General features: G+C 45.7%; 1 protein-coding gene across 15 annotated transcripts in view; it reads left to right on the top strand.

The window, feature by feature from the left end:
- The window catches only part of BLTP1 (bridge-like lipid transfer protein family member 1), a 2,102,388-nt gene that overhangs the window by 709,679 nt on the left and 1,378,857 nt on the right, over positions 1-13,852 (top strand). For all 15 annotated transcript variants that reach the window (XM_078676841.1, XM_078676840.1, XM_078676839.1 and 12 more), the window contains 2 exons: positions 6,103-6,251; positions 10,685-10,904. In XM_078676841.1, the coding sequence (XP_078532967.1) occupies positions 6,103-6,251; positions 10,685-10,904 (369 nt within the window). The remainder of the gene's footprint in view (positions 1-6,102; positions 6,252-10,684; positions 10,905-13,852) is intronic.

Below are 13,852 nucleotides of genomic sequence, written 5' to 3'. Positions count from 1 at the left end.
GCGATTCCACCTCCTGCCCTGAGGCCCATTTAGCACCAGGACAGGATGGAAATTAGAATTGCAGTTGGTGTGTTGCCCCACCAGGCTAATCGCACCCCTAAGGTAGGCTACCTTAATATGCTCCACAAAATAACTGTTCCATCATCTTGTTTTTGGTGGAGTTCAGAACCATTGGACATGGTTATGCCCACTCCCCACAGAAAGCGGTTATATAGGGTCTGTGGTGACCCCAGGGATAGGTAGCAGATTGGCTACTACCCTTCACTCCCCTTAATGACCCCTAAATTTAGTATATAGATGGCCCTCTGCCACCAGGAATTCGGAATCATCTGCCTGAAGGAGAAAATGGACAAGAAGAACCAAAGACAGGAGAACTGTAGACCAGCATCTACCTTGGTGCAAAACCCTGCCTGACTGCTGCACTCCCAACACTCACCGACACCAACTTGTCCAGAGGTCGAACAGTCTCCCCAAACACTTGGGGGACTGGCCAGCATTTCCTCAACCCTGCAGCATCTCCCCTGGGGGGAAGATGCCACTTCCATGCACCAGACACTGACTGCAGCTGCCCAGTACAGCATTCTGTCGACCCTTAGACCCACCGAGGGAGCAGCACCCCAGCAAGAGGCCTTCCTGCTCCAGGAGGTCAGAACAGTCTGCCTGCCAAGTTTGGAGACGTCAAGACCCACAGGAGCTGCCTCTGACTCACCGATCCGCTGGACAAAACACCTCTGCACCTGAGCTCCACAGCTTGGGCTCATGCACACCGGTGGTAACTTTGTGGTCCTAAGACCCTCAAAGGCCGAGTCCCCCCCTTGGGTTCTGCCCCCCTTGCAGTCTTTTATTACAGAAACTTTTCCACATTGACTTTAACGTGTAGCGTTCAAGATTACCACCGCTGAAAGCACCTCAGTAACTAGACACCCCAGTAAACTGAAACTGTTGATGCTTTCTTGGACCATGACCCCCTACTTACCTTAAGTCCAGAAGAACAATCCTGTAAGTCGTCTGTAAGTGTACCTATGCAGTGAATTTTTCTCCCATAGGATAACATTACCGCGTTCGACGCTCAAGCCTCAAATCTGACAGCAGTCATTTTCTACTGTTTTTACTGTAAAATTTGATAATGTTTCAAATACTTACATTATTCTGATGATCTAGGTGTTTAAAGTTATATTTAAAATTATATATTTTTCTAAATTAGTTTCTTCAGTGTGTATCTCATTTATTGACTCCGTGTGTACAACAAATGCTTAACACTTCCCTCCGATAAGCCTAGATTGCTCACCCAGACTACCACAGAAGAAAGCATTTGGGATATTTTATTTTAGCCTTGAAAGCTAATAAGGGTCATCTGGACTTTCTACATAATGTAGCTCATTTTGGTATAAAACTTAAAAAGCCTGCATCCTACAGAACCAAAATCATCCTGGTTGATAAAAATAGTGTTAATAGTCTTCCAAGTAATTGAGGTCATTATTGCACTGGGACACATTTGCAAAGATCTTTGGAAAGCGCGCCCTAATCATCTTTAGTGTTCACTGGAGAACAATAAAATAATTTCAGCGTAGGCTGAGGTCTGCCATGCAGCTGTACATTTGACCTGGGGCTTTGCTCCTTGAACATTATGTTCAAATATAAGTACTGGCAAGGGCCATCTTTATGGTCAGTTTTAGTGTTAAACTCCTCTTTCATGAAGTTGACAAATACAGTGTGAGAATGTGCAATCTTTCTTGCCTTCTTGCTTTCTTTTCTGAACTGCTGATCTGCTTTGACTGAGTGCGCCCTGGGTCCCTGCCAATCAGGTACCCAGGGCCTGTGTACCTTCCCTAAAACTGTACAGAAACGAAATACCCAATTGTCATCTCTGGCCACCTGTCAGCCCCTAGTAAATGGTACCCTAGGTACCATGGGCATGGTGACCAGAGAAGACCCTGGCACCCACACACTGCCTTGGCAGATTGAGTGCCTTGGTACAGAACCAAAACCAGAGTCGACAGGGCACACATCCCTGTGTGCCCTGCCCATAGAACCCACTGCCCTGGCATACCTCAGTCACCCCTCGAGCTGGGTGCACTATGCCAGAGGTGAGGGCACGGGTGCATGAGCCCTGTGCCCCTACAGTACCCAGTGCCATTCCTGGGCACTGTAAGTGCAGTGATGCCATTAGGAGTATATGGTGCTGGGAGGTTGTAATTACGGACCCCACAGCACCATAATGGCTACACTGGAGACTGACAAGTTTGGTATCAAACTTCTCAGCACATTAAACCCGTACTGATGCCAGTGTGGGATTTAATGTAACATGCACAAGAGGGCATCTTAGAGATGCCCTCCAAAATCCGAACCTACAATCCACAATCTGGGCTGAGTGGCTGCAGAGGCTGCCACACAGCAGACATGTTGCTGGGCCCACCTGGGTCTGCAACAAAGCACATCCTGGGAGCTTCTCCAGACCATTTGCTGTACCCAGCAACCAGCCCCCCACCAGACCTACCCCCCACTTTGGCGGGAAGACTGGCGGGAAAAACCACGTCAGGAAGGGGGGGTGCCAACCTGTGCCAACTCCACCCCTCAGGTGGAAGAGGCGAGGTGAAGCACTACCCCGGGCCAAGGCCATCTTGTAGATGGGGAGCCCTGCCCAATCCCAGCTAGGCTCCTGCCCCCCTCCCACAGGAGAGGAGCAGGTCAGGGGGTGTACTCACCCCGGGACAGGAACCCATTGGTCCCTGCCCTTGCCCTACCTGTAACGCCCCTAAATTCAGTATTTAGGGGCTCCCTGAACTTTCCTTCCTCAGATCCCAATATCAAAGAAGAAAGAAGATCAAGAAGAAGACCCGCCATGCAGCTGCTAACAACAGGACAACCACAACTGACTTGGCCCCAGCCCTACCGGCCTGTTGATCCTGGAACCTGCCCCTGCCTAAACCCGGCGACCTCCGTGGACAGCAACCTTGGGACACCCAGAGGACCTGCCTGCCTTGACCCTCTCGACGATTGGGACTCCCATCAGCAGCAGAGTCTCTGCTGCAACAACCCACCTGGTGCCCACCAGGAAGCTCCGGACCAGCCCACTCTGCACCAGCCGAGCCCGGGCCGGGCCAACCCGAACCAAGACCACGAGGACGTCCCCCCGGCGACTGGGACCCGAAGTCCAGTGCCCAAAGACCCTCCTCGACGAACCAGCCGACGCCTGCAGACTCAGAACCAGGGCCACCCCAACCGCGACCAGCCGTGGGTAAGCTTTTCCGACACCCAAAGACACCCCTGCACCCGGCGCCCTACACACCCCTGTGCCTCCCTTTGGGGTACCTACCTGTGCTCCAACATCCCAACTTACCTCTCGAAGTACTGGTCACCCCTGGAGAGTCACCGTCCCAGAGCCTGCAGCCTTTGTTCCTTTTTCAAGATCCTCATTGGATAACATTGAGCGGCCAACGGCTCAAAAGCACCCTGCACCCAGCCGCCCGAGTGCAGCTGGCTGTGACCTCTTTGCCCTATCCTATTTCCCCCCTTGCCCAGAGCAAGTGACCAGGAGCCCAGCTCCCAGAACCGCGTGGCCTGCTTGCCAGCAGCCACCAACCGAAGGCCCCCTTTCCCTCATTGGATAACATTGGGCCTACCTACCTCTGCACCCGGCCGCCCCGGCGCCGCTGGGACTGAACTAACTGTACTCACCTGACCCTGGGGAACACCTGAGTCTATGCCCAGAACCCTACCTTCACCAACCAAGTACTCACCTGGAAACCGGTAATTCACTTACCTGCCATTGGATAACAGTGACCCATTTTGGACTCGAAAATCTTCAAAGTGTGAAGTTTTGAAAACTGAAAATATTCCTATAAAATCTGCCAAAGTCCGAATTCGAAAATACTCACCTGTGATCAGGAGAGAAGCCAGTACTGTACCTTTCAGCCCAGTACTGAACCACAAAAGTAATCCCTAGCGTGTTTACTAGTAAACTGTATTTTCTCCATAGGAACCCATTGTCTGCCTTTCTATGAAATTTCTTCTAAGTGTCTACTTTTGAAAACTGCAAATATTCTTTAAAAATCGTATGACATACTGAAACGCAATTACCTACCTGTTTTGAGTTAAGCCCCCAGTGCTGGCCCTAGGAGACTAGTGCTGGGTTACAAAAGTAACGCGATCGTACTTTAACTGTAACCTGAATTCCCTCCCATTGAATAACATTGTGAGAATCACCTCGAAAAGTTTCTAAGTGTGAACTTTTAAAACCGCTTTATATTCAGGAAAAATCATCACTATAACTAAAACGTTTTTGCTAATCTGGTTTCAGCTTAGACCCCAGGGCTGAATCCAAGATCTAGTCCTGGAACCACCAAAGTAATCCATAAAGTAACCAACTGTACTTTCCTATGAAAACCATTGAGCTCAATGCTAGTGTGTTGCAGAACTGTATTGCTATTAGCTAACCTGTGATTATAGTGTGTACAAACTTATTGCTCCTCTGTACAGTATTTACCTGAGAGTACTCGTATCTCTAAAAGTATATTTTTATAACTGTTGGTTCTAAAAATAAAACAACTATATCTAAGGATATAATAACAATTGGCCCGGAGTTCAGTTCTTGAGTGTGTGAATCCTTTTGCTGACTGAGTTTGTGCAACAAATGCTTTACACTGCCCTCTGGTATCGCCTTACTGCTCGACCAAGCTACCACTTTGGAGAGTAAGGTCAGTTCTGACTTTAACCTCTGTTAAACCTTTGGGGTCTGTGGACTCTATACACACTTTACTGCCTTATTGTCCAGTATATATAGAGCCACCTTCTCATATACAGCCTCTTTCACCTGGGGTGTTAAAGCCTTTTGTCAGGGAGCTGTTCCATATTTTAGATAATGATATCTTCAAAATAGTATGATTAAAAATAAATCGCAGAGAATAGATGATTCATATATAGACACCCAGAAGTCCCAGAGCATTACTGTTTTTTTGTTGCTCCCTCCACCCCGAGGAGAAAGGGAGGGGGGGTCTTTTTTCTTTTTTTTATACTGCCTCATTGCCCAAGGATGGTACTTGTATCTTTCACCGCCTGTTTTTTTGTCCAACGGCTAGGGGGATTAAGGACTCCCTCTGGCTTACCCTTGCAGGAGCTTAATTAAAAAGGTAAAAGAGGGTGAATTGCCACCCTGTTCCCAATGAAGAAACAGGCGTAGGTGCTGGTCATGGTGCAGCATGTCAGTGCCCCTTGTCACCCGCTCTGTGACATCTTTCCATTTGGAAACGCGGTTCAGAGGTGGATGACTGGTAACCCCTCACAGGCAACCCATTAATCAGTGGGCTGCCCCGCTGTGTGAGTCGCATAGCTGATTAAGATCACCTTTCACCCTCACCTGCATCCAATTAGAAATAGCCCAGTAGGGAGTGACATTGAACCCTCTCCTCCCTAACTTTGGGCAAGGCAAGTGTGGAACAGCCAATCCACCATCGCCCTTGGGCAGGGTGTGGAGAATACCAGCCCGTATCCCTCATCCAAAACTAATGCACTGTTTAGAGAGTAGGCATTTTCTCCCCCTCATCCCTGGGCAAAGTGAGAGAGTGTTTACTTGGTGCCTGCTTCACGCTTGGTTCGCACCCCTAACCCTTGGACAAGGTGAGAATAGTCTGAAGCAAAGTCCACCCCTCCTGAACTTCATTCATATCTGCAAGGGGCTTGGGGGGGAGGGCATTTTCTCAACTCTATTTCCACCTGCCAATAAAAAAGTGTGTGGGGAGGAGCAGGAGCACACAGCTTAAACAGCCCAATATCATTTTGGATTGCCCATCAGCCCTTGGGCGAGTCTAGTGGACATGGGCACCATCCCCCCCTCCCTACCCTTCGGGCAAGGACTATGGGGTAAATTTATTAAGTAGCGCCACCCTTGGGCAAGGTAGGGCCATAGTGTGATTTAGAGCCCCTGGTGTGGACCAGGCCAGGGGAATTGGGGTTAAACATCTTCATCATTTTTATTTCTTTCCTACCCTAACAAACCGGAGGAAAATATTCATAAGTGGTTGGTCTATCATGTCCACCAATAAGTCTTGCAGCAGTGGCTCATCTGTCAAGGTACTTTTTTAATTTAGTTTTTTCCTATTATAGGTACCGTCAGTGAGCATACAATGCTTCTCGAAGGAACAAATAACCGGCCTCCCCCTGCTGCAGTTTCCTCTGGGGCTGTTACTGGTGTAGAAATCATGAGAAAATTATCAAAGGTTCATGCAAACAATGATTCCTCTCTTAAGATAAAGGTAACCTTGGTATTTAATTTTTATTTCATACCTTTATTTTCTGTATGTTTTGTGTATTTCCATATAACATGCCTTAGCACATTTCCAAACTGCTATTTTTGATAAATATACATTTTGGCAATCCCCCATTGACTTATTAAATCTGTCCAGTGATACTGAAATGAGATGCGCCATATTTTTGATGGGCAGTACTTTCTAGAGTATTTGTTGTGCAGTAGCAGTTATTTAACATGCCCTTTGCATCATAAATGGCTGTACGCTTTACCAGTGTTTAACTATAGATCAATAACATTTTCTCTCTGTACCGTTGTAGATTGATTTGTCTTTCTAGCTAAAATACTCTGTTTTGACTTGAAGGTTCACTCAATAACCTAATGTACACCACTGACATCTTCAGGGCACATGTTTGAGTAGATGCAAGGAAGTTCCGTTTTAATGAGTTCAGTACACAGAGTACCATCTAATTGACACTACCATTGTCACTTACTAGACTTAGAGACAGATGTTGGATTTCAATCATCAGTTGCTAAATTGTTTACAATTTCCACACAGAGTAAATTGTTGTTTTAGTTTATTTAGTTCCAATGAAGTCAAATTTATTTTATAATCACCTTGTTATTCTATAGGCATACGTGGACAGAGTTATGGTTTCCTCTCTTAGGTATTGATGTACAGATGATAACACATCTAGAATCTTAGTAGACATATTTGTTTGCCAGATGTATGTTTCTTTTAATATTTTGTCATATAGTTCTTGTGTCCCCTTTTTCATATTGTAGCAGAAATCTGAGTAGACACTTTTCATGCATTATAATGGATTACAATATCTTTACTAATAATAAAAACACTTTAATCGTTGTACCCTGAGATCCTGGTATGGTTTGTAGTCCTCTTAGCTGTTGTTTTGATTTTTAGTTTAAGAAGAAAAACACTCAAATGAAAAATATTTTCATTTTAACTCATCACATTTATAGGAGCTGCAGCCAAGTTCATAGTTCTGTTTGCCCAGATGAAGATCATGCTTGTCACTCCTAAACACCTCAGTTTTACTTAGAATGTATTCCTACTACAGCAGTTCTCTTCTTTAGCTATTCACCCTAGTTTATTCTCCAGTTTAAACTTTATTCTCCAGTTTAAACTTTATTCTCCAGTTTAAATAGTAGTGCAGTCTACAGTTGCAACCGTCCGGGCAGATATGTTCTGTAGGAAAGTTTCTCTTTTTCATGTAATCCCCCCCCCCCCCTTACACACACTTTTTGCATGGCCCATGATGCACTTTGACTTGGTGTGCCCTGTGTCCCTGCCAATCAGGCTGCAGCACCTATTGTGCCACCCTTAGGGGGCCTGTACCTTAACACTCTCACACTGCCATTATGGGCTGCATGTTTTGGTGCTGAGAAAAGTGAAAAGTCCACATGGCACACGTCCCTGTGTGCCATACCTGTAACCCACTGTCAGGGGCCTAGTTAAGTCACCCCTCTAGCAGGTTGCACTAGCCCCCAATTGAGGGTATAGTGGCATGAGCCCTATACCCCTACAGTGTCTAAGTCCATTCTGAGACATTGTAAGTGTAGTAAAGCTATAAAGAGTATATGGTCTGGGATTTGGTTGCTACAAACTCCACAGCTCCATAATGACTCTGCTAAAACCTGGGAAGTTTGGTAGCCAACGTCTTAGCACATTAAACCCACATTGATGTGTGTGTGGGATTTAATGTACAATGCAGACAGAGGGCATCCTAGATATGCCCCCTGAAAAACCCTAGTGTGGTTTCTGAATAGCTGCCACCATTTGCCACCACCAGATAGGTTTTTACACCCTGCACTATCTGGGGCAACAAACAAAGCCCTTTCTGGGCAGAGGTGTCATGCCTCCTCCCCCAGGATGGGTCGGGTCCACAATAGGGGAAGCTTTAAAGGCCTGCTGCCTTTCTAAGCTGTCCCTGCCTTTTGCTGTCCCCATCAACTTGATCCCACTGGTTCGGACCCCCACTTTGAGTGGGAGAATCAGCAGGGAAACCAAGCGAAGAGGAGCGGTGTTCCCACCTTTGCCAACCCCACCCCTCAGGTGGTGGAGGCGAGATGAAGCACACTTCTCAGTCCCCTCCATCTTGGAGATGAGGGTACCCACCCAATTAGGAAGAGGTTCATGCCCCCTCACCTCTGAGGGTGGCATAATAGGGGGTGTACCCACCCCAAGGAAGGGACCCACTGGTGCCACCCTGCACACCCCTGTAACACCTCAAAATTTAGTATTTAGGGGCGACCCTGAACCTTGCCTCCTCTGATTCCAGGAAGAAAGAAGGAGGACTGAAGAGACGTGCTGACCGGGGCAGAAGAGTACACCTACTGCTTTGGCCCCAGCCCTACCGGCCTTTCCTGACTTCATCCAGCCTACAACGAGAATCCCAGAGAGTCCAGCAGCCAGCAAATTACAGAGCCCAGAGGTCCTGCCCTGCACTCGTCTAACAGACTCTGTCTCCCGTGAGCACTGGATTTATTCAAGGCAAGACTCGCCCACAGAATCTGGGTCCTGGCTGCTATGCAGTTTTGCACCCGACACTCAGTCCCTGAGTTTGAATGGCCCAACACCACGATGATGTCTCCCAAGCAATCTTGACCTGGAATCTGGTGATCCTTGACCCTCCCTCAAGCTTCAAGACGACGCTTGCAGCCTCAACCAGAAGGGTCCCCCTGACTGCAACCGGAGCTGGTAAGAAGAACCTGACGCCAAAAGACACTCCTGCACCCGACGTCCCACAGCGTTGGGTGGCCCAACCAACGGTGTCCAGGCAGCCCCCAAGATCCCAACTTACTTCTCCAGCTGGTGGTCGCCTCCAGGAAGCCTCCCTACCTGAGCTTGCAGCATCTTTACAGCACCGAAGATCTCCATTGACATCCACTGGGTCCCTGACGTCGCCGTGGCACTCTGCACCCAGCCACCCCTGTGCCACTGCCGGTGCAGCTCCTGTGCTGATTGTTGGGCCCTGCAGTGCTGATCTTAACCCCAGGAGCTTTGCCTTCACAGCTAAGTGGCCTGCTCGGGAGCAGTCCCTGACTGATGTCCCACTTAACCCTTATTGTCTAACATTGAGCCTTCACTCTGCACCCGGCCACCCCAGTGCTGCTGGTAGTGCAATTTGAGTGCCTTCCTAGACCCTGGGGAGCCTTGGTCCTTACCCCCAAAACTATCACTCTTGAGTCGAGTTCTTACCTGTGAAACCTATAATCATTTTTCTCCAATAGGAACCAATGTTACAAGATTTTGTTCCTAAATTGTTCTCTGTTGAACTGCTGTTTTTGTATGGAGAAAAAGTAACTACTCTGCAAATCTTAAAAAGTCTGTCTTACCTTGTATTGTGAGATCCCTGGCGTGGTGTCTAAGCTTACCACCCTGAGTAGTCAATGTAATCTGAAAGTAATCCAAAAGTATGTACTGATTAATTTAAACAGCTTTTTGAACCAATACAAAACTATAACGATTGCAAATTCAACCACAACTTCATTTCCTTTTATAGTCTTGCTTTGGAGAGTATATTTCACTTACCTGTGCCAAGTCCTGCTTGGTTCTAAAAATGAAGCAAAACCAAAGGGGATGATGGACGGAGTGTTGAACAATGCAAGCACTCACCCCCAGTCAATTGATCTGGGTTTAATCCATCATCATTCTTTAGCTCACTCCGCCACCCCAGTTCAGACATGGCCATATGCAGATCAGTCTGACCCTGTGCCTCATGAGAACAGTCCAGCCCGAACTGCCAAGACATGTCTTCCCTGGACCAGAAAAAAGCATCCTGGGACCGGTTTCTGGCTAATCAGCCGTCTTCATCTCTGATTCTAATAATGAAACATAAGTATACCTTTTTTATATTTACTTAATTGGTCCGGATTCAGTCAAGTGTGTGCCATCAGTCTTAATTGAGTGAATACAATAATTGCTTAACACACCCTCTGGATAAGCCTAACTGCTCGCCCCCACTACTCTAAAGAGAGCTGTTAGTACTTACCTAATTTAGCCTCTCCTCTGCTATGCCTCTGGGAACTCCCTGCACTCTGTGCACTAACTTTCTTTGGTATAGTACATACAGAGCCAGCTTCCTCCATATGCTTCCTCATGTGCTGAAATTAGTTATTGACAATTTATACTCCACTTTCAAATTATTTGGCCACAGTCTGTCTTCATTCTTCTACTCTTCCTGTGCTTCCAGTAGCTAGCCTTCTACTAGCACCAGATGTTACCTGAGTGTTTTCAACCAGTCTTTTACATAAGATTGGTAGCTGCCAGGAATTTTATTTCATGTTCATGCTTTCTTAATTCTTCCTTCTCAACCTCAAGAAGTAATGGGCGGTTCATATTTTCCTTTTCTATTTAATCAGTTGTATTGTCCACAAAAAAGTAGACCCAAGGTGTTCATTTCCTTTTTTGTTTACCAGGGTACTCATCCTTACCAGTCCTTGAGCTACACTAGCGGCGATACGGCCAATGATTCCCCCGCTCATGTTGTTCGTTCAGGAATGCCTGTAAAGGAGAGTCCACGGAAAGAAAGTCTGCTCAGCTATCTAACTGGAAGCTTCCCGAGTCTGCACAATCTTCTTGAAGGAACTCCTCAAAGGAATGCTACCACAGCTAAAAGCAGTTCTCTAACCAGAACAGGTAAGCTCTGTGGCTGTGTAGTAACAATGTTTTAAATGAGGTCCCACTTGTTCATAATTTTAAGTGTTTATACGTTAATTATACATTATTTGTCTTTTGCATTTTTTACTTTCAAAATAATGTGGCTCATATGGCAAATATTTCATTGTGATATTTGATTGATGTTCTTTGAAGTAACCCTTAGAAGGCAAACACCTAATTAGCCTTCCAGTTAACTATGCATGCTTATTTGTTATATTTCATGTAGTTGTGCCGGCTGTAGGTTTTGCCTTTCACCGCCTGTGCTATAGGGGCATTACACTGTTAATATGAACCAAGAAAGAACAATTCAAGTATCTACTATCTTTTTTATTTTTATCACTGATATGCCGCAAGGGCAATTATATGTCCAGATGTGGGTCCCATGCTTACTATGTCATCATACTCAATCTTTCAGTGTTAATGCTCAGTAGGTGTGGTGTTGCTTTTCTTCCCATTCAATGGGGACATAGGGAAATTGACTATTTCTGTTGGAACAGGGCTAGGGCAGATTTGCATAAGATTGGACCTTGTCTGTAGTGGCACTGCGAGTAAAGAATCCAATGGGCTTGACTGTTTTCCAGTATAATTATTTGCCACTAATTAAGATTATTTCAAGCATTCCACTCTTCACGTGTTGTTTTTCTCACTTTAAGTCCTATGTTTGCTGAATTGGAGAGTATGGGGTTCAACTCCAGAATGATAGTTTGCTGCATGATTCACCAAAGGCCAGGGTTAAACTAAATGGGATATTATCACTCCCCTTCCCACTGAGAAAAGGGATGTCTCTTGCCACACTTCTATTGGTATTTTTTATAGAGCTTCTGGCTTGCTGGATAGTTTAGTTATGCTTTGTTGAGAAGGGTTAAAAAGAACGAGAGGTGTGAATCATGAATCTCACTTTACTCAGCTTATATTCTGCTTTACGTAGCCAATCGATATGACTTTATCAGGGTTCTTATGGAATCTTCTTCTTATCTGGTTAATTCTTTGGTTTTAGTAAGAGTAGCTCGTTCTGTATCCCAAAGGCACTTGGCACCCTGCATCAATATATACTCTTCCCATTTAAGATATTAATGGAAGGATTCAAATATTTAAAAGTATATGTGAAAATGCATGAAAAGATGTTGTGCGAGTATAGCATTGTTGGAAAATAAGTTCTGAAAACAGACTGCTTGATGGAGGAGCCTTCCGCTGCCATTGATGTGGTGGTCAACACTTTACAAAGTGATAGTGCTACCAACAGTCCAACATTTTTGTGTGTTCTGAAAATCATTCTTTTTTATTTTTTTCAAATTCATTTTTTAAATTCCCTCTAGAAAGGAGGCTGCCAAGTTTCTCTCAAGTTAATCCACATAGAGATGAGTATGAAGGGTGATTGGCTATCCTCACCTGTTGTAATTATTACTTGCCAGCTTATCTGGTAGTGGTTAAAAAGTGGACTTTTATGGCTCACGAAGAACTGTCACTATTTCCTCCGAGGATAGGCACACAACTCCTGCATCTTCTGATGCACGCAGATGATGGGTTACTATGTTGTTTGCTACCAGTTGGGTTACAGAGAATGTAATTGTGTTCTTTTTGATTACCAAAAAGCATCATCTTAAAATCTATTTCACTAAAACCAAGGCATTAGCTTTTAAGTGTAGGTAACTCTGCAATCCATTTTGCTGGTCAATATGTGGTAAGAAATTGGAACAAGTTACGCACTATACCTATTTAGGTAGGACAATTCAAACACTTCCTTGATAGTAAGCTACATCTTACAATACATTGAAGTAATGCTTTAGAACATGCAGTGGCATTCAGTACATTTGATATCTCTCTTGAGACGCCATTTCTCTTATTTGTTAAATTTTATAAAGTAAACATTCCTCCAACGCAGAGTTACACCTTGGAGTGTGCAGCAATATCTAAATGGTTTTGCTTCAACCTGTGTGAAAGCAACATTCTTAATAGATTTTTGTTAAGTAAGCTCTTCCAATACCATTTCAGGCTTTATGTATTGAATTTGGACTTATTAATACTTTTATCCATTTGATTATGAAGGTAATAAAATGGGCATATAAAGTAAGTAATGCAGAAAAGGGTTCTGTTATGGAACTATTAAAACAGGAATTCACTTTAGCCCATCATACTAATAATACTTTAGTGGTAAATCTACAATTTCCACTTTCCAAATTGGATTGTATACTATTGCATCTGAAAGAGACATGTTAGTGATAGATTCCTTACCTTCGAATATCCCCAGGCGTCAGACTGGATCCGGAAAGTTTTGCTTAGCAGTACCCTTGTGCGTCCGTAGGTGGCGTTCTGTGGCTCCGTGTCCGTCACTGGCATCCTCAGCGCTGAGTTGACATCACGGAGAGTACTTAGGTGCCACCCATGCGCGCTGATGTCAGTTCTTTCTTTTTCCGCGCCAGTAAGCGCAGATCCAGATTGAGCACGTACCTTGGTCACTTTTTGACCGCTATTTTGAGACTTTTGTTTCCCCACTTTTTCCTCCTGGTGCATGTAGGGATGCCCGGCTTTAAGTCTTGTGGGGCCTGTCACCGAAATATGTCAGTGGAGGACACCCATGATGTTTGCCTCTACTTCCTGGAGACCGATCACGACTCCCGGGACTTCCGTGACTTGGCCTGTCGTGTCATGGCCTCCAAGCCTTGCGGTAGCGGCGCCGGAAGTTGCTGGAGGCCCAGCACTCGTCACGTCTCCGCTCCGGGTCTAGGGGCCATTCCCGGGACAGCTCGCGTGACCGGAGCCATCGCTCCTCGGACTCCAAGACTTCGCCTTCGGATTTAGGTAAGCGTCACCATAAAAATAAGTCAAAGAAGTGTGTTCGCTCTCCGATGTCCCCCAGTCGCTCCTCGGAGACGGACAAGGGGGATAGGGGCCTCGCCCCTGCGGCTCCTTTGGAGCCTGGGAGTCCC

The sequence above is a fragment of the Lissotriton helveticus genome, chromosome 2_1 (genome assembly GCF_964261635.1).
Source record: "Lissotriton helveticus chromosome 2_1, aLisHel1.1, whole genome shotgun sequence".
Taxonomy (NCBI): Eukaryota; Metazoa; Chordata; class Amphibia; order Caudata; family Salamandridae; genus Lissotriton; species Lissotriton helveticus.
This window is presented reverse-complemented; position numbering and strand designations above follow the sequence as displayed.